Source organism: Camelus bactrianus, chromosome 14, assembly GCF_048773025.1.
Source record: "Camelus bactrianus isolate YW-2024 breed Bactrian camel chromosome 14, ASM4877302v1, whole genome shotgun sequence".
Lineage (NCBI taxonomy): Eukaryota > Metazoa > Chordata > Mammalia > Artiodactyla > Camelidae > Camelus > Camelus bactrianus.
The window spans coordinates 12,259,922-12,281,904 of record NC_133552.1 but is presented as its reverse complement, the minus strand read 5'-3'; the positions used below and the strand labels follow the sequence as shown (position 1 = coordinate 12,281,904).

The 21,983-nt window shown below is 35.9% G+C and overlaps 1 protein-coding gene across 1 annotated transcript in view; it reads right to left on the bottom strand.

Moving 5' to 3' along the window:
• COG6 (component of oligomeric golgi complex 6) overlaps nucleotides 1–21,983 on the bottom strand; it is a 62,155-nt gene that overhangs the window by 27,969 nt on the left and 12,203 nt on the right. Inside the window, exons 6-13 of the mRNA XM_074378095.1 lie at nucleotides 20,656–20,738; nucleotides 20,224–20,294; nucleotides 18,002–18,095; nucleotides 13,399–13,527; nucleotides 13,230–13,321; nucleotides 11,672–11,736; nucleotides 6,965–7,056; nucleotides 2,201–2,318 (exon numbers count right to left, since the gene is read on the bottom strand). Coding sequence (XP_074234196.1) covers nucleotides 2,201–2,318; nucleotides 6,965–7,056; nucleotides 11,672–11,736; nucleotides 13,230–13,321; nucleotides 13,399–13,527; nucleotides 18,002–18,095; nucleotides 20,224–20,294; nucleotides 20,656–20,738 — 744 coding nt within the window. The remainder of the gene's footprint in view (nucleotides 1–2,200; nucleotides 2,319–6,964; nucleotides 7,057–11,671; nucleotides 11,737–13,229; nucleotides 13,322–13,398; nucleotides 13,528–18,001; nucleotides 18,096–20,223; nucleotides 20,295–20,655; nucleotides 20,739–21,983) is intronic.

The following is a 21,983-nucleotide window of genomic DNA, read 5'->3' as shown; positions in this document are numbered from 1 at the left end:
AATTTAAAAATACAAAGCAAAAAACAATTACAACGGTAATGCCCATATTGCAATTTGCCTCTTGTCCCCATCACATGAATAAAATTGTTCTAAGTCATGGGTCATCTGTATACTGACAAAGGTAACAAACCTGCTATCCTCACTTTATGAGAATTCTTCATACAGTATCTATCATCAATCATGCCCTCCTTCTTGAAATTCTATTGGTTTTTCTGATGAAACTCTTCTCATTTTTTTCCTGCCTCTCATCATCCTTCCTCAGCATCCTCCCATGGTTGGGCTTATTTTCTTCTTTTAAATGTCAGTATTTCTCAAGACTGTCTGTCCTGGAAGATCTACTCTTATTAAACATGATTCCTAAAGACCTCATAAAAATCCATGGATTCAACAATCTTTTATATGCAAAACTCCCTGAATTCAAATGTATATAGCTCCGTACTAGATTAGACTTGACTGCAGGCTATCCCACATGTATCTTGTCTAACTTAGACAATAACATCTTTATCCCCCAAATTTCACACTCTCTCTTTATTCAAGTTACCTGGAATCAATACTCCCAGGTTGATAACACAGGAATTATTTTAGATCTCCTCCATCTCATTTACCCACATTCAATCAGTCACCAACTTTTGAAGATCTGCCTTTACCCCTCAAGAATCCGTCCCTTCATGGCTCTTCCCAGAGTCTCTGCCTTGGAACATGTATTTTCATAAAAACTACTTCGATATTCCCTTAATTATCCTGTCTGCAACCTAGCCTATTTACATGCCACACCACTTTCCAATGATTTTTTTTAATAAATGAAAAATTTGTTTATTGATTACCCATAGCTTGTGCTCTTGGATATTCTATCTGTCTCCTCTGCTTAGGATGACCTCTCCCTACCACCTTTCACCTACCTCATCTACTATGCCCTTCAAAGTTCAAGCCTTGTGGCTCCCTCTCTGGAAGGCTCCCTCTCTGTAAGTGTATACTATACATATCCTCCTCCTACTGTGCTAGCATAGCACCTCGGGCATGCCTTTCCTAAAACCTGTGATTCTACAGTAGTCACAGAATTTATTTGACAATTTTCCATGAAAAAAGAAGCAACCCAAGACCAGCAGACGGCTGTCTGCCCTTGTATTCTCATCAGCAAGTATGTGTCTGCTCATGTGCAAAGTCTGTACCACGTATGAATGATTTTAGAAAAACTGTGTCTAAATAAGAACTCATATAAACATATCTATAACTAGAGTTGATTGACTATTAGTAAACTGGTACAAACAGAGGTACAGAAAAATGTATAAGAGAAATATTCCAGCTCCACAAAATCATGCTGTTTTTCCAAAAAAATTTAAGTCATGCATGGGGATCAGAAAGCAGATCTTAATATCCTATTAAGGCTTCTCTAAGATTAAAAATGTAAAAATTGACCAGGTACTCTGGATTGGATTGCTATTGACTGTTCCACACTATATTACAAACCTGTGACTAATATAACCAAGTTGTTAGATAGAGTAGTATAATTAAAAAAAAAAAAAAAAAAAACCAGGATGGTGATTGTGATGCATCCTTGAAAAACTTTTCAGTCTTCAATAATCAAACAAAAATAAAGAAGGATTTGGTCATTGTAAATCCATTCCTTAAGGTCTTGCCAATTTATTCCTGCATAACACACAGCTCAATTTAAAATAGTAGCTCTCATAGAACTCTTCCAGGTTTTTGCTGTCATTGTTTATTTTTGTAGTTTTCTGTTATCTTGCTTGTTTTCACAATTCATTATAGTATACAACTTGAAGGAACAAATTTCCTAAGGACAAAGCCGTAACAAGAGAGTGTAAAAATATAAGTAAGATGTTTAGAAAAAACAGTAAGTAAAAGTTCTAGTTTTCCAATCTATATGTCATTTTAGCCCTGACCTAAATATTGTAAGTCTGCTTGAATTACAAAATTTTGGTTATAGAAAAATGGTAGTGAAACTAGAGCTTGAGATTCTATCTCCAATTATGACTCAGAGTTACACTGTTCCAGGAACAGACTGTAAACCTAGATCCAGTAAGCCATCTCAAAATGAATTTTGTTGTTCACAGGAAGAACTCGAAAGTACACTGTATGGAATGGGAAAAAACTGTCACCAATGTAAAAACAGTGAAACAGCATTTTTAAATGTGAAAGACTCACATTCACATAGTTTAAGAATTGCATTTTTCAAACATACCTTGTCCATTAATTTACTTGCATGAAGACTCAAGCTATTGAAGAATATTTTTTTGCTCAGCAAATGCATTTCTTCAATGGTAGTCAGTAATGTAGTTGCACTATTTCCAACAATGCCACTTAAAAGCAAAGAATATTTCAGATTGCAAAACATGCTAAAACAATTCAGTTCTTTAACTGAGTATAAGTGTTTAAAAAAAGATCTAGATTTAAACAAAAGTTTTTATATAGAATATAACCTGCAAGTTAAAAACAATTATTGTAGTTTCATATTAAAATGAGGCATTTTTTTCAAGTTAGGTGACAAACAAATGAAAACAAACTACAGTGTCTTCAATATTTCACAATCTCAAAAAAAAAAATTCACAATCTCTTTTAGAAAAGCAGTGGGTTAGAACACACTTACACTATGCAAACCCATGCTCCTGTTTTTCCTCTCTTATAGTAAATGTATGTCTTGATTATCCAAGAAGATCTCATTTTAAGGAAGCCATTCCCTCAACAGCTGTATTGAGAAAATATTTTATTTACTTAAATTTTTTTTGGGGGTGGGGGTAATTAGGTATTTATTTCTATAGAGGTACTGGGGATCGAACCCAGGACTGCATGCATGCTATGCACTCACTGAGCTACATCCTCCCCTGAGAAAATATTTTCATTTTATTAATACTGAATTACTTTTTAAATTAAAACTGTTATGCTGTATCAACAACACACCAGTAAATTATAAAGTTTCTCATTTTTCATACTGCTGCCTAAATAGCAGTATATTTAGACTAATTATGAAAAATCTGGTATCATTTAAAAATAATTATTAGTACATTCCATAATTCTCTATTTGCTATCACAAGGATATTTCTTAGACCCATTCAGTAGGGTTTTCCCTTTTGGGCAGGATGTAAGACAGGCATGTATATAAAACAGTCCCCAATTTTATTCTCCTATTAATGTACTGAAAGTGATTTTAAAATATGTTTTTAGAGGAAAAGTTTTTTGTTGATGCAAAAATACACTGTAATCTGGTAGGAAATTATAATTTCTAAAGGCACAATAACATCTTACTATAACTACAAACATTCAGATTGCTGAAGTTAATATAATGGCACTAATACATATCGGTAGATAGTAAGCAAAACATACAGCAAATTTACTGAGAACTGATATATAACATGATACATTATAAAAGCAAGTACTATGTATTTCAATACATTTTAAAACTAAAATAAATTTGAATGAACTCGTACATGGTTAATGCAGACAAAGCAAATTATCAGTTTTATGTACTACATAAAACATGAAAGTATTTCAGTAAAAAATATTGTAAGCTTAACACGAAAATAAATTGGAAGGTGCTCCCACACATGCCTATTCATATAATAAAGTAAGTATGTCTTTGAATAAAAGAATGATACATCAAGCAAAGGGGGAAGAAGAGTGAATGAACACAAACAGCAACTGATATTTTAATGAAAAAACTGGAGAGACATCAAGATCCATTTACATTCATTTTTTAAAATGTGGAGTTATCAACCACATTTTGCAGGTACTCAGATCCAGAGTTTACTAATGTTTACTGAGTCCTCGCCAGGTCCCAGTCACTGGACTGAACACCTGTGGATGCTACTTGTATTCCCCTTCATATTCCTACCCAGTGTGCTTTTACTCCTCTTGATTGTTCGGCTTTAGGGATTATACACAAACTCCCTGAGGCAGAAGATGAGTTAAATTATACAGAGCTCCTCCCCCATCACAATATACTCAAACCCCATCTTCCCCAGGCTTCCTAATACAGTTATACCCCAGGGCTCTGGTAAATAGTCAACGTTTACATTATTACAAGCGTGTAAATACTCATCAGGGAACCCAACACAAGGGAAAGAGCAGGCTGCTCAAGACGACAAACCTGAGTGACAGGCGCGTGGTAGGTCTAGAGAGCAGCCCGGGGAGACTGGAGACACAGGACAGGGGCTCCAAGGGGACGTGGGGAGAGGAGAGGGAGAGAAGCTGGGAGGACCACTTGATGTGCGGAGTCCACCTGGCAGTTTGGGACTGAAACCGCACTACGGGCAAGGAAAGCAAGCAAGCACAGACACCGAGCAATTTTCAACCACAGAGAGAGAATGTTTTACAGGAAAGGAAATGTAATCAAAGTACGCTGGATTTTTCCCACATCTCCCTTTTTGGGGTTTTGGCAGAATCTATCCTCTAGGAGTTTTAATGCAAAGGGGGCAAACATTTTTTGAGAACTTGAGTTTTTCCTACTTTCCCCAACCTCACTGGATATTCCTCCCCAGTTTTCTTTGTTTCTTCTCTTCTTAACCTCTAGACACTGATCTACGCTCACTTCTGATGTGATTTTACATGGTTCTGTGGCTTCAAATACCTATACGCTGTAAGTTACCAAATTAATAGTTTCAGTCTTTTTTTTTTTCCTGTGTTCTCTGCTCACTTGACATCTCCTACTGAATGTTCACAAGGACACAGAATCTGACTCAGCCAAAACTGCAGTGAACTCTTCATCGCCCACCCACCCCCGTCAACACGGTCCTCTCCAGCACTTCCAGTCTCAGCACATGACAATACCATTTTCATCTGGCTGTTCAAATCGAAAGCCAAGAACCTGACTCCTCACTCACTCCATCAGGTTGATATGTAAGTACTATTAGCTAGAACATAAAATATCTCCAGAACCAACTAGTTCTTACCACCTCCAAGTCTACCAACCTAGCCTGACTCGTCCTCACTTCTGCTCAGAACCACAAACTGCTTCCTAGGTACCTTCCCTGATCCCCTTTCGTCCCACTATGCTACACGATCCACACAGTACCCAGAGCCCCTTCCTTACATCATAAATCGCTCCCGTCACTCAGAATCCTCCCACATCATCTTTAACATACTGAGAATAAAATCTAACTCCTCACCATGGCCTACAGAGTCCTACATGTGTCTGGACTCTGCCTCCCTCTTTGATTTTATCTCCTCTTAACTCCTTCCAACTCACTCCCCTCCCACCTCTGGCATTCTTCTGGTCCCCTAGAGTCCAAGCTTTTCCTGGCCTTGGGCCCAGGGTGTGCCTCTGCCCAGGACACTCTCCTTCAAATGCTTTCCACACCCGGCTCCACGTCATTCAGGTCTCTGCTCAGTGGTCACCTGCACCAGCAGGCCCTCAAAGGCAGTCATGCTCACGTAACACCTACTCACACAAATCCCTCCCTGTGTTTTCTAATGCCTTTCTCCCGCTGTATTTCTCCTCAGTGCCCTTGCTGCTATTTAAAATTATTATTTGATACTTGCTTGTCTGCCCCATTAGAATGTAAGTTCAAGCTCTGTTTAGTTCACTGTCATTTCCTTAGCACCTAGAAAATGACATTTATAGTTAACTTTTCAGTTGACTACATGAGGAAATGTGTTAACAAGCAGAAAAAGTACATGCAAAAAATGTATCAAAAGATACTGTCATCTTCAAAATTATCATCTTCAAAGACAGAAAAATTATAATTCTCAGAGCCTAAAAAAACCTATCATCTTCAGAATCCAAATGATTTTATTCTTAGCACTCTCTTATCATTATCTTCAAGTAAGAAATTTCATGCAGCACCATCATGGCATAACTAAATAGATTATTTAAAAATTATTTTACCACTATCTTTCGCATAATACAGCATTAGCTATATTTCAGCTGCTCCTGTGTTTTCTAAATATGCATAATTTTCTTATTTTAGGAAGCCTAACACATTACAATTGAAACTAATTTATTGCTTTTGAGTCATGAACAGCGGTGATAATAAATATATATCTACAATGTTAGACAACTAACCCCAGTCCTATCTCTGATCAATTTTGTGGCCTGCAGCTTATTAGTTTTGTTGAAAAATCTATCAATAAGATATGAAATCTGACTCTTAGCTGTGAGTTTTGGGTGGCTAATCTCAGCCACCAGGAGGCAGGTAACACCACTGCCACATTCTTTTGGTGCTTCTTGAACTAGTGATCCCTGTGCCTCTTCTGGATCTGTTAGTTATAATAACCCTCTTGGATTTTAACAACTGGCCTTCTGTTCCTGATACTGGCATTCTTGATAACAAGTAATTTTAAAGCATTTTTTAGTAGACTAATATAAAGACTATCAAAAACAGAGCCTGGAAAAACACTGAACACAACTACACGTGTAACATGGTCTTATAGTGGCATTTTCAGTTAAGGCTCAAGTGTATGTACACCATCAACAGATATATGCAAAATGAAAATGAATGCAAATTTGGGAGTCAAAGGTCATATTTTAGATAAGGCAAGTGGTTCCTAATCAGATAAAGCTGCTTTTATTTAGAGGAGGTAAAGCAATGGTTTCTGTTTTATCACTAATGGAAAACTAAATGTTAAAGGTGAATTTATGTTATTTACATCCAGAATAAGACATTTCACTAATTACGCCCTATTCTGAGTATAATATGTAGTTGCTTTAGGTGTTGTGCATCTTTTACTAATACAGGAGGACTCAATAAACACTTGTACAGATTTACACCACTCCCTAAGTTGTGTGTGTGCTAGTGTGTGTGTCTGGTTAGGCTGGGAGAAGAAAGGGAGAAGGAAAGGCTGCACCTCAAAGTATAGCACGTATAATGCACACAAGATGAGTCACATGGTGTGGAGGCTCCGCCAGCTGGTCATGCAAAGAGAATGTACACACAAAAAATATTACACTGGGTTCTAACTGAAATGAGGTATCACATCGGACTTAACGAGCACATTTAAACATTACACTTACCTGATTGTATGGTGGTAAAATTTAAGGAGGTTAGAAATTTTGTATAATAAAACTGCTCCAGGTTCAGCAACTATTACTTGTTCAATTCGAACCTATTAAAACATGTGAGAAAAAAATAAACATTTCTTAAAAGTGTAACTTCTCTTCATTAATCACATGTAGTATGAATAGCATTAAAAAAATTAAATTTTATCATTGCAGAAATCACAAAATTCCTTTCAAGTTATTTCTGAACGTTAAATTACAAAGCATGGTAAAATAACACAAACATTTTAACACAGATATACGCTACAAAAAAGTGATCCATTACCTACAGAATTTGGTTCAAGGCAGTTGCTATGAGAAACTCAACACAGTGATTAGATCATCTTTAAGTTTTTCACCAGCACATAAGGGACTTTAGCTCAGCACTAAACTGCAAAGAAGCTGTTACATTCTAAAAACAGATTATCAGTGAAAACGTACTGCTCTATGGACAAATATTCAGAAAAAATTTCTTTAATTCTTATCTTTAAACTACTATACCAAGTTTCTTTTTATATTAATTAGAGAATAAGAAAGCAGATAAATCTCAAATTAGCACTAACATAATCTGTCTAATTATACTACTACCAGGGCAATATCAGATCTAGTTCAAGATTAACTTGATCTGCTCAAGATTAACTACTCAGAGTCCTTTCTAATTAAACCCCATCCCTCACTAATCTTTCCCTTACTTTATATTCCCTAATTAGTAAATACAATCTAAACCACACCGGGTGTGCTTACTTACACATTCTATCTATGCTTAAGCTGCTGGTGACATTGTGTCTCCTTGTTTCCGACCTAGATTCTAAATAGACGTGTTTTCTGCTTCTCCTACATTTCTGCAGCATCTAATAGAACAGTACGTTTGCAACAGATGTTTAATAAACACGTTTGAAAGCACTTAGATCTTGAAGTATAATACCAATAAATGTGATCTGCTAAAATGGTATTTTATACATATTAAGTATATATGAGTGTACAAAAACCTGTTGTATAGAAACTGATCTCTACATTAACATGTTTATGAAACTGACACACCTTTCGGCATAAGGTAACAGATTAGTTAACTACCACAATATTATAAATCATGAATGGCATTTGAATTTAAAAACTGTAATTTTCACATTGTAATTTGTTTCTAGGTCCAAGGCCTCAATAGTGATTTAAATTATATATCTTATCAATAAAAGTGATATTTTCTGAATTTCAATATAACTATTAGGACAAAATATAAAGAGTGTTAATTGCAGACAGCTCTTCCCTAGCAGATTTATAACACCATCTCAGCTATCTGGCAACCTGCCTTCTAGAATTTTCAGGCATGGAGAAAATACTCTTCATTCCAACTTCCTTAAGAAGAGAGAAAGAAGAGGAGAGGGGGAAGGAAGAAAGAGAAAAAGAAAAGGAAAACAACATTCACCTCTTCACACATACTAATGGTTTGGGGGAAAGCGGCATCCTTTCAGCTGCAGTGAAAACAGAGCAAGGCTGAAAACTCAGGAGACTTATGTACGACGCACCAAGACTGGTTAGTTTACCCACTGCTTCAGGAGGATTATGTAAGAGACCAGACCATTTTCAGCGAAAATCAACAGTCACAGGAAAGACACAGGAGTTAAGAGAAACAAAAATAAACAAGTATAACAGACCAAATGGGACTCACGGTGGGGACGCCAGCAGAGGGAAACGGTCAGCTGATCTTAAAAGCAGGGATGGGAGTAAGGGCTCAGCCAGGAGGTGCCTGCAACAGCTCCTGGCACAGAGTAAGCACTCGGCAAATCCTAACTGTGTTAGACGCAGCAAAGATGATAAAGGCAGACATCGAAAGCAGCACACATGGGCTGGATGGAATGTGACCACCTCGGGGAGAGGGGAAAGGCAGAGCAGGGCTCTCCACGCCCAGGCAGGCGGAGAGCGGCAGCAAAGGCGAGAGGAGAAGAGGCCGCACTTGTGGGGACGGGGCAAGGGAGAGGGAGGACTGAAAGGGACAAGGACAAACCCCCTTTACCAAAATCAGACAGCTGCTCAGGGCAGATGTTCGTCCCCAAGCTACATCAGCAATCCCAGGGCACTGGGACTGTCTCACACAGGCAGCTTTCACTGTCTGTTCCCTGCCATTTATCTTTGCATGCACACCTATTTTCACAGAAGCCACCATAGTTTAAGAAGGTCAGGAGCATACAATAGGCTAAAGTTTTTATTGAAAGAGATAAAATTCAAATGTCAGCGATCTAGAACATTCACACAAAAGAAACAACATTTTACCTATGGACTTGAAAAATAAAGAGTAAGTACATTAATTTTGAGGTTTCTAGCTACAACTGTGAGGGAAGGTATCTGCGAAATCCCAGGCCTGACGCTGACGAGCCACAGAGCCCTCCCCTCAGTGCATGTGACTTCAAGTTCAGAGCACAGATTTTAAAACTGGAAGTAACTTTAGAGATCATGTCCTAACGCATATATTTACAACTATATAGTCTAGTACCTATGGAGTTTCACTTTGTTAACACTAAGAAAAGGTTAAATACAGGGGAGAGTAAAACAAATACACAGTTTTGCAAGGATATCATCCCATTACTACAACATTTTCTTTGTTTCAAACTCTCATCTGCTTTGAAAAGAATTCATTACCACAAAGACAAACGGTTGAATAATAGAAATTTAGCCAGAACATCCAATATTACATGCCACTATGAAAAGTTTAGCCACTTACCAATTAGGAAAAATTTTTGGAATGTAAAAGCAGGGAAGTCACTAAGAAAAATATTCCAAATTATAATTGAAAAAGAAAATATTAAACTAAGCTTTTTCTCAGCTAACAACTGTATCACTGAGAGCATCAGATACCCAAATGAGGTCATACAGAAAGAACTGTTAGTATAGTGTAACACTGTCTACAAGTGCACAGAGGAAGGGAAGAGTTGCTGGATCATGTACCGCGTCACTGCGTCACTGCATCACTGCTAACTTGACGTGTACCTACTAGTGAACACCTGTTAAATATTCCCTGGAGTGTGCAATAAACAGATACTACCACATGGAAAGAGCTAAGGTTCTGTCACTTAAAAAACTGAAGGGATTTTTCATCATTTTACCATAAAAATATCTTTGCTTGCTTACTAGTTTTCTTCACCCTTTCATAGCTTACATTAATATTTCACAGAAAGTCACAATAATGCCCTACAATTGTTACTGATACCTTTCTGGGCACACACATTGAAGGAAAATGAAATGAGTTCTAAGTACATTTTAAAACAGAGGCTGACTGGTATATAATTTCTTTATATAAGCAGTGGGTGTTATTTTAAATGTTTTTAACATCATAACATTTCTTACTCAGTCCAAGACAGAAAACTCTAAGGTTCATTTCAACCCTCAGATTCTAGAATTACATTTTATACAATTACTTCATTAAAAAAAAGAAAAGAAGGAGTAAGCAATATAAGGAATATAATACCGTAAGTAAGGTGCGTTGAGAGGATGAAGATAAGGCAGATAAACTACAACTTATCACCAAAAAGACCAGCAGTTTCTTTCAACCATGTAGTTATAGAAAGGTATGAAAAGTATAGAAAAAGAAACTTCTCTTTATTCTCCTTTTCTACTTTTATCTTTTCAATAACTGCTAGTATACAAAACAAGCAACATTTATGAGTACAAATGTCTAAAAGTCAACTATGGCAAGTAAATGTTTCATTTGGGAGAATTAAAATCAGTTCAAAATATTTTGCTATGTATTTACTGAATATGCAATTGGACCCTAGGATAATCAAGTTATAGCAGTAATTTAATTTGCAAATATAATCAATTGTCACAGATATGCCACTGGGATTTCCTTGCCTAGGACCAAATAGCAAAGAAAATCGTAGAAACAACAAAACTTGGTTTTAAAATTTAGTTCTTGGTAAGAATAAACCATAAAACTCCTGGATTAAAATTTCCATATAGTAAATTGAAGTCAGTCAACAAGGAAAAGTAAAAGAACAACTGCAAAATATTCTGGAACTATTCATAAAGAAGAATAACATTTGCTGCATGCATAGGAGGTGCCAGGAACCGTGCACATCACCTACACACGTCTCACACTGACTCCTCACAGCCCTTGATGGCAGGTATTTTTATGTACCGGTTCAACATGAGCAAATTAAGATGCAGAAAAGTGAGGCAATTAGAACAAGTAAACGTAATTAAGTGGCAAAGTAGACATTCTAACCCAACTTTGACTTCAAATTCTGTTCCTGTACTATAAGCAGTATTGATAGTAATACTTACACACATTATTTTATCCTTATCATTATTTATTGTTAGAATAAACAAAAACATTTACTATGCTTGAAGCAATAAAGTAAATAAAATATGTTTTTAGTAAATTTCTGTTTAGAGTTCATAGATTCATTATTTCAATTTAATAGACATTTTCTCAACTGATTAACATAAATTATTATAGGAAACAAAATATGTACAAAATAAGTGAATATATGCAAACTAAGAATATTTCAAATTTTCTTAGGGAGAAAACTGGCAATGATTAGTTTAAAATGTGTTTTATTATCCTACACTAATGTGTTAATTTGACAAAGTTAAGCAAAAATTCAAGCTGCTATGAATTTCTTTAAACTCAGAATAAGGCAATAATTTAACCAGATACCGTAAAACATATTTAAAAACAAAATATTTTACCTTTAGAGGTCTGCACACACCCTCAGTAATATGTCCAACAACTTCCTGAATATTCTCCTCAACACCTACAATTATATGACATAACTGAAATTTTTTTCTGTATTACACTGCTTCACGTAAGTTCAAAAAAATAACAAACACTCATACATATGACTCATGGCATTAATAACATTGAAAATAACCATAATAATATTTAAGTTCAAAATCTTTTAGGACTTTAATTACGTTAATGAGTTGAGGGTCCTGTTAATTCATTTGACTGTTGATTAGTGAACATTTTTCTTTGTGAAAAAGAATAAATATTATGAACCACAGGAAAAAAAGACTCTGAAATATATTAACTGAAGGAGGTGATGTGAAGATGTGCAAGCTTTTGTTCCACAAACACCTTATTCTAGACAGTGCTAAGCACACAAACTGAAGGTATAAAGATGGAAAACACACCTTGCAATCTAATGGAAAAACTGACATTTACTAATTACCGACGATTAAGGTCTTGGTATACACTGCTTGTAACCACCTTCATTTTTACAGATGAAGAAACTGAGGTTTATAAGAATTCATGCCATTTCCACAGAATAACCTATTTCATCTAACTCCAATTATTTTCTTCCCACTTCTTAATACTGCCTCTCATGCATACTTTACTAACATTTTTAAAGAAATACATTCTTTTAAACTGGTAATTAGGGTAACAGAAGACAACTTTTAAAAGTTCAGACTTTGTGCCAATCAGTCATATATGCTGAACCTAATCTCAATATAAGAGTTAAAAACAAGGAGGTTAAGTCCTGCCACCAATTTGTACACTGGTCTCTCCTGCAGATGCGCTGAACCGGGATGATGGGGGGCCAAGCTATGCAAAATAGCCAAGTGACACCAGTCACAATAGCTCTCTTCATTTCCTATCAAAAACAGAACATCTTAACCATCCACTAACTCCTTCTACAAAAGGCATCTTAAGGTAGTCACAACTAAGAAGATTTGAAATTCTGTAAACAGACATTAGCAACTCAAAAATAATAATTTTTTTCTCTTGAAATCAAGACCAAAATTTTAAGTACATTTAGTACATAGGTAATTATTCAAAAAACTTTAAAATACTCAAGTGAGAATGAAAAAAGGGGTTGAGCAGTAGAAATGAAAGAAGTAGCAGCTTAATGCCCTTCAGTCACTTGGCCTGTGGACTCACACATAAAATGAAAATAACACCACCTTTTGACTTTAAAAGGTGGCGGCACAGGAGATCTGAGATATTCTACCCTAGGCACTCCAGAAAGGCCGCAGCAGGGAAGCAGAAGGGTCTGGGCTTACTGTGCAGGGTCCCTAGGGTTCAGTATTAAAGTATGATCAGCTGTGTGACAAGAGGAAAATGACAGAGAACAAAGTCTCGGGGGGGAGGGGGCAGGAGAGGTGGGAAGATAATCGGGATGCTTACTGTGTTACCTATGTGTGAGGACTTAACCCCCACGAAGAAAAGAGCAGTAAGAACAGAAACAGAGACGTCCCGTGCGACTGACCACATTCAGGCATTAGCAGTACCAATCGGAAGACCCACCTTGTGTAGTTACGTGCTTTAAGAGAGCTTCAAGGTGTTCTTTTTCAGAAGCAGTAGCCTGATGGAGCCAAGCCAACATATCTCCTACATATCTAATAAAGAACTAAATGTTAGTAAAAACGTCCTTCAGGAAAACATCAAATACTCCAATGCTGTCTGACTACTATACCTCAAAGGATCATGGGAGTGCATTTCAATGGGTCTAGGTGTGCCTCCTGGGCCCCCTCTTGTAAGAGCATCAATAAATCCACGAACAACTGTACTTCTTCTGGCTGTTCCAAACTCATCTAAAGTATACCTAGAAGAAACAAGTTATATGAAAAACAGTGATTTTTCTTTCTAACGGTTACATCAAACTATTCATGAAATTTCCGAGATGAGCAAGGCATCTGAAGCCTCTTTAAGCAATACTGTTTTAAACAACAAAATATACTTATGAAATAACTTTATCATAATGAAAATGCAATCTAGAGGCCCATCTTTTTACTCCTAAGAAAGAATGCTGGGATTTGGGAACAGTAACAGAGGCGGTGGCAAAAAGGGACAGAGCAGTAGACTTGGTAAAAGTAAAAATCAGGGCAAGGAAGCAATCCTGGACTTGAAGGTTTCAGAGCCCCTCTCGTCCAAAACATGATGCTCCACTGTCACAGAGGCCGTGATACCTAATTCTCAGAGGCTAGTTACAGTTAGAACCTTGCAAACTGAAATTAAGACTTTTCCTTCCACATTTAGGAATTCTCATTTATATATTTTTTACCATTAAAATTTGCCCAAAATATACTATCCATATTTAAAAGCTTATTTTGACTCCAATATTAAATTACATGTTCCTTAAATTTACTGACTATGTATATAGAGCAAATAGTTTCTTTTACAAGTCATTCATTGTGGTTGGAAAAAAAAAGACATTAGAAGTTGAGGAATCTGTAGGGAAGGAAAGTTTTGACCTGGAGGATCAGACAATTTGGGGTGAAATCATAGGATGGCTTAGAGTTGTCAAGAATGCCTGTTTCTTTGACTAGAATCAGCCTTTGTTTCCCGTTATCACCACTCAATGCCCAGCTGAAAGTTCTGTTATAAAAGTACACAGGAAAGCAAAATATTTTTTCATAGTCCAATGTCAGCAGATTCTGGACCAATTAACTTTTAAATCTCTAAACAGTATTCTCCTAAATGCTGAGAATTATTTCATTATGCCACATATAAACAAAGTTACCAAAATTTCCCAAAGGTTTCCAAAATAATTAATTTCTTAGGCTATACTGTTTTCTTTAATATGCAACTGATTTAATGAAAAAGCCACAGTTTTTAAATATAAGAAAGCTGGAAGAGAGAATATTTTCAAATAATGGGAAAAGCGTGAAGAAGTGGTCAATAGCTCTAAATTTTGAAGACGCTGAACCTTTTTAAAGGACTGTTCTCTAGTAACCAGATCATGTTTATTTGTGGTTCTCTCTATTTTTGGTTAAAACGAAATGGTTTTGAAATTCCCTGCAGTGACATACCAGCAGTATGTCAAGATGAAAACGCAGAATCAAACTAAGTTGTGCTGAAGTGCACAACTGCCTTCTGTTCACTTTCTATTTTTTAAAATAAATTAGAACCAAAATGCTTACTTCTATTTTTAACTCATGCTCTTAAATTATAAATGTTTATTTTGAAGAATTCATTCCTTTAAATGATCAATTCTATGAAATGACTTATGATCAGATGACTCCTTATCATAGCACAAAATTCACAAACTTTTAACTTCTTAAATATATAAAACTAACTTGCACTCTCAGGACCCAACCGGCTACACAATAAATGAAAACAATGTAATCCCTGTTTCCAGGACTATTCATTGTGACCACAAGTTACATCAAAAACCAGTGAATCCACTGGCATTTTAAATGGGAGGGGGGGCAATTTCAAAAGCCTGATAAACACTAGAATCTAATCTATATAATATAAAAAATAAACATTAATGCTAATCCTCCTGAACAGATATAATTTGAAGAACAGCATGAATTAAAATGAACCTTCAATGATATCTGAAGACATGAAACATCTTGAGATCACAAGACACACGAAAATTTCTTTGACCAAAAACAGATTCTTTTCCAACAAAGGTCAAAAACTGAAAATGTAGCTTTACTAAGGTGAATGTTACAATTACATAAACATTCTAAAATGCTTCTAGTTAAAATAAAAATTTTTAATTCTCCTTTTTTATGTCTAGCCATAGCAAAAAAAAAAGAAAAATTCTGGTCAAAAAGCAAATTAAAAGATGAAAAATTTTTGTCAAAAAAATTAGAAGATAAAAAGAATAGTGTAAAAGCCTCCGTAAGAAATGTAACAAAGAGTGAAGAAAAATCAGCGTTGTTCATTGTACTACATTCTTTAATAACTTATGCACTGAAGGAAAGACATTATCAATTTGTTCATCCTACTTAAATTTCTTTCTGAAATTTCTGTACTTGATTTATTAAAAGTTAAAATAAGGCATTCACATCCCAGTTACATAATACCTAAGAAAAACAAGAGTATGGCAGCTTTCCCCAAAGACTTCGGTAGCTGACATTTTCTTGTACGTGATACCTACACATTTGAGACACAATAATGAATAGTGAAGCTTTTGCAAATTACTTAAATCAAGTGCATGTAGCGCCATCTGGTGGTTAACATGACACACCATTAAGTTTTTCCCAAATTGAAAGAAAACACCACTTTGAAAATAGATGATTACTGAAGATGAAAGGCCAATTTTCTCTTTTTTAGCACTCATCTTACAGTAATCAACTGGCACTAAAATCCTCCTTCTTCCCCATTCAACCTCAAATGCCTCTTACAACCTTCCACATTGCACCACTGCCCCCACCCCCAACAGGTCCCTGTGGAGGCAAGTCTTCACCTATTTTAGCTCTATTCTTTCTTTCATGCGTTTTGCCTCACTGTCATGTAGGCCCTAAGTACTCCTCTCGTCAGCTGACAACCTTCCATCTCTTTTCAAAATAAAAATAGTAGCTAATATTTTGTGATGAGTAAAGCATTATGCAAAACACCTTATGTGAATGTTCTAATTTAATCTTCACAACAACCCAGAAAGATAGGCACTATTTTTATCCTCATTTTACAGCTTAAGGAAACTGAAGTGCAGGGGCTTGTCAAGAAATCTAATTTAGAGCCCACCTTTTAGATCATTATGCAATATTGCTCCTTTCCAAGCATTGATCAAGAAATAAAATTTAGAAAAAACATATCTACATGGTTCGAAGTCAGCTGATCTTCCCAGAAGCCCAGTAAACACAAAGGTATTTTTTAAAAAGATTAACCTCCTTGTGAACAAATATGAATCTGCAGACAATGTAACACATCATTAAACAAACACCAAATCAAACACCAAGTATTTCAAATAGAAAAAGATTCTCATTATCAAACAGCAATACCTTATGGTGAAAAAGCTGAGACAGAAACGTGCAGGTCGGTAAAGGTCGCTGAGCCGGTGCTGCACGAGGAACGCCAGCCGATCACGGCGCCGCGCAGCCTGCGGGCGGGGACGCGCCAGCCCCTGCGGCCAACCCCCTGTGCAGGCTTTGGCCGTTTCCTAAAGGCACATGTTCCTCCTCAAACCACACCTTTGCAACCTGCTCTTCCCTTGCCTGAGATGTTCTCTCTTCCCTTCTTTTCCTGGAAAATGCTTGTTAAACCTTCAGCACTCCCTTTACACCTATTTCCTGGAGGAAAGTTTCCTTTCCCCTCTAGTGTTCACCTCCTTCTCCACCACAGAATACTTGAGTCATAAGCAGTTGAGACAGGACTTTCAGAAAAGCAAATAATATATCCAATAAAGTGGATCTGTTTATGTCTGGTTCTATAAAATACAGCAATTTGAAGGCAATGTTTTATTGATGTTAAGTCTGTTGCACTTAGAACTGTGCTTAACTCATAGTAGTAACTCCTCGGTAAGTGCACTGGAATGTTGTATTTTATGCAGCTGTCCCAGCACTGGTGTCTTGGAATCTTATTACAGGACAAGTAATGTTCCAATCAGAAAACAAAGTAAGAAGGAAGTCCTCTAAAAATATGTAAGCATCTGAAAGGCATGACTCAGAGCAGGACTGAACACCTATGCAGGAGTACCCTGGCTTTCTGCTTCCTGAATTTTAACTCCCCACTTGGTTTTCCTATTTTCATACTATCCCACGCATTAAAAATAAAAAAAGTATTTACTTCTATTTTATATGAAAAATAAAATTAAAATACAGAATAATAAAAAAAAAATGTATGTTAATAATGCGTAAGATCCTTAACCTAAAGCATTATCACCCATCTCTTGGCTGGCATAACTTACAGAATCAAAAACCTGAACTCTTTCTTATCTTGAGTTCTACAATGGAGTCCTGATTTTAAATTTCTTTTTTCATCTCTGAGTAATTACATTTTTCAGTCTATTTAACCTCCTTCTCTCCGAAGCAAGGATGATACAGGAGTTTTAATTACACACATTTCCAAGTTGTTAATGAGAAGACAGACTGGGGAAAAGCCCTTGACCTCTACACAAATAAGTAGTCTCCATAAAAGGACCCCTTGGTTTTTGTCTCCATGTTGCATTCTACAGCATGTAATATGCAAATAAGCTGATGCTCCAATGGTTCCCAGATGAGACAAAAACATCACTGTAAATTACTGTATTGCTCAAACTACTGTATATGAATTTGATAATACTGAAAGTTAATATAAATTATCAAAGAAAAGGTAGGGTTTTTTTTAATCAGGAAAAAGCCACTCACTTATATAAGACAGGTCTATCCTGCAGGGCTTCCATTGCCTGAGTTAGTACTGGAGAAATGTCACATGATTCTTGTGTCAATGTTCTGCATTCACCTGGAAAATAGTTAACATTGTATTATAACACATGTTAAATTAAAACTAGGTCTCTATTATGTCCCTCATACGCCCGAGTCTAAATACTGCACGAAAAAAATCCTCGGAAAAATCTAGAGGACACGTCAATCAAAATCTAGCCCATGCTATTAAACTAAAAATTTAACCTTAAATATTTATAAAACTTCAAATGACCACATTTGCTATCTGATATACCACATATTTTATTATTATAAAAAACTACAGTTCTGAAGAAACCAGTAAATGGACAAATATGCACTAAATAACTGCAATACATGTGGCAAAGTCAAGGAGGGAAGGGAGAACTAAATATACTATCAGTTCCTTACCTTGGGAGCAATCTGTAAGCAGTCTGCTCAAACTGTTTATATGGGCAACTAATATATAGTAATAGGATAATTTCAAAGTAGTTTAGACTTTAAACTTTTAAAAATCTCAACATGTTCTTTATTTTACTATTTTAATTTTATCCATAAAATGCTTATTAAATATCTATTCTGTTGAAAGATCTTGTTCAGAAATTCCCAAACATTTGGTATATGAGGAACTCACACTAGCAGTGTATTTCCTAGTGTGTACTGACTGAGAAAAATATAATCCATGTATGGAACTGGAGATATCTCATGATGACTCCAGAGTCCCTAGGAGTCAGAAAGCCACAGTCTGGAACTATCATGTTAGATAGATGTCATCGGAGCACAAAGAAATGTGAGGCAATGTCCTTGCCTTTAAGAAAACAGAAATCTAACTGGAGAGCTAAGACATACATATATGACAAGTTAAGTATAGAGTAGTAAATTGTGAAATACCAAATAAATATTTTCAGCAGTTAGTGTTCGGAGATGGGAAAAATCACTGATTTAATGTAGTCATGGAGAGTTCCAAGAAGATATGAAACCCAAGCTTCACTATGAAGATCGAGGGAGGGTTTGGATATAAAGAGAGAAAGCCAGACAACACTCCAAATAGGAGTAAATAGCACAAACAAGAGAGGGAGAAAAATAAACAGGTTTCAAAGCTAAAGAGTAAATCACGTGAAACAGATAATAAAGTTTTCCAGTCTAGCACAAGTGCCAGGTAACTGGATTTAATCCCAACTCCTTCCAACAGTCAGCTGGTAGCACCTATTAAAATATCACGTGCATGTGTTCCATTCTTTGTCTTAACTACCTACTTTGTTTTCAACAGGTAATTCTGTGAACAGACTACTGAAACATTTTAAAACAAAGCTAAAGTAAATAAACCATTTGTGGTAGGCAAAATAATGGTCGTCCAAGGATCCCTAATCCCTGAAACCTGTGAATATGTTATCTTACGTGGCAAAAGGGACTTAGCAGATGGAATTAAGATGACAGATCTAAAAATATGGACATTTTCCCAGATTACCCAAGTAGGTTCAAGGTAATCATATAGATCTTAAAAGTGGAAGAGGCTAGCAGAAGTGTCAGCTACAGATATGAGATGGAAGAAGAGGCAGGAGAGATTCAAAGTGAGAAAGTGACTCATTGCTGGCTTCGAAGATGGAGGAAGGGGCTGCAAGCCAAAGGATGCAGGGAGCCTCTGGAAGCTGGGAAAAGCCTGCAGTGACACCAGCAAGGAGACTCAGAGCTCGGTCCTCAGACTCAAAGAACTAAATTATGCCAACAAACTGAATGACTAGGAAACAGATTATTCCTTAGAGCCTGCAGCCCTGCACACATTTGAATTTTAGCATAGTGATTTCTGACCTCCAGAACTATAAGATAATAAATGTGTGTGTTTTAAGCCATCAAGATTGTATTAAATTTGTTACAGCAGCAACAGAAAATTAATTCACCATTTATAACACAGTTATGTAAATAAGAGAAGTCTAATCAACTTTAAGATAATCTGGAGCAGAAATATTGACTTTTTAAAATTCCCAACCTTAATTATATATAGTGCTTGAATGAGAGCAGATGCTTATGGGACAAAGACAAAGACAATATGCTAAAATATAAAGTTTTTCTTTTTAAAAATAATTTTTGATTACTAAGATCAAAATATGGTATCAAATAAAGACAAAGTGAAATAACAAAATCAAACACTAACATTCAGGAATCTAGACAGCACAGAAGAAACCACCTACTTTGAGCCCATCGGTAAAGCCTTTCATAAGCCGTTTCTTGAAGCAAGGCCATCTGTTCCATAATTTCTAAACTAAAAAAATTGAAGATTCATTATAACTTATTAAAAAGTTTTAGCCAATAGCTACATCCAAGAACCTAATTATTTTGTTTAATTACAGAATGATTTTTGGTCTTATCATTTTGTGGAATAATTTTCAGTAATTTTTTATAATTAAATAAATGCTGTCAGGTTTTAAAGCCATCACTTAGGTAGCCGACTGCTGTTTTACTCTAACCATATAGTTTTACTCCTTATCCAAAGATACATAAAGATTACACTTCTATTTCACAACATGTCATAATGTTAAGTACTTTAAAAAGAACTGAGAACGTCTTCAAAATTTTGGAAATACAAGAGGTAAACACAATTATGAATTGAAAAGGCTACTCACCCTGCTGTTTGTTGGTTTGTACGCAAGAGAACTTTGACATCATTATGAATCTGTTTTACTCTTCCTAGGGCCTTGAAAAAATCCTTTAAAATTAAGAATGTAACTTTAAAATTTTCATGTTTTCAGGTAAAATTACATTACTCTAAATCGAATTATCACTGCAAAGGACAAATTATTTCACTTACTCTAATGAAGTCTTCCTATACTAATCTCAACTTTCTCTAAGTTTCTATAAAAAGTTAACAGATATTTATTCACATTTTAAGACATACTAATTCAATGTCTACTATGTGTCAGATAGTGTGCTAAGATGCAGATACAAAATTTATAAAGATAAACCCCTGTCTTCAAGAAGTACACAGTTTTGCAAAAGAGAAATGCAAACCTAAAGATTGTCACATAAAGAAAAACATGCTATATATTACACAGCTTATGACTTAATTCAGCATGGCTTTATTATCATCGAAGATGATGGTTTATGAGTTTATTATATATCCACTATTGCCCCCTCATCCAAAAGCAGAATGCAAAGTTGGATGTATAAAAGATGCTCATTAAATATACAGGAATTGACTGCTGAACTACCAGGTTTTTTTTTTTTTTTTGCTTTAGAGAAAGGTACTGGAACCTCAGTTTCTAGACAGCCATAAGCAGTGTTTTAACCATGAAAATTATGGATGAGTTATTTTCCTTTAATGAACAAATTTTTAAAAAATCTCTTCTAATACTGTTTACTATTTCTGCCAGGGGGAAAAATGGTGAGATGTCAAATATTTCAAATGTGCCAAGTTCCTCAAACTACAAGGGCAATAAATACTAATAAGTAATGCCCCTACCAGTTCTCTCACCTACTCAATGCCCTACGCCCAGGACTGGTTCCACTCCAGCCCCGGCAGTAGGATAACAGTGACATCTATCAGGAGCCACTCAGTAAACCTCCCCACAACCCCACCTCAAGAACTCCTCCTGCCCTCAGGCCCCACAATGACGGCAGCAGGCACAGGTTTACAGGTCCCCCAGTTAGGACACTGAAACTCTTTTCAGGAAAAACTAAACATTTTCAAGGCAAGAAAAAAAAAAAAAAAGGAATGACACCTTTCCCTGTTGTTCAGCATCTGGGGAGGTTTTATAGTTTGTATGTTTAGAAAGAGAATGGCCTGGGTTCAGAAATTAACCAAATGAAAAGATAAGGAAATTCTAATTCCAGGAAAGACAGAAAGTTGTAAAAGAAAGAACACAAACTCATAATGTCACTGTGATGGAAACAGAACATGTCACATAACTGTATTGCGAGGTCAGAAGGAAGGGAAGGTGTAAGTGTGAAGGAC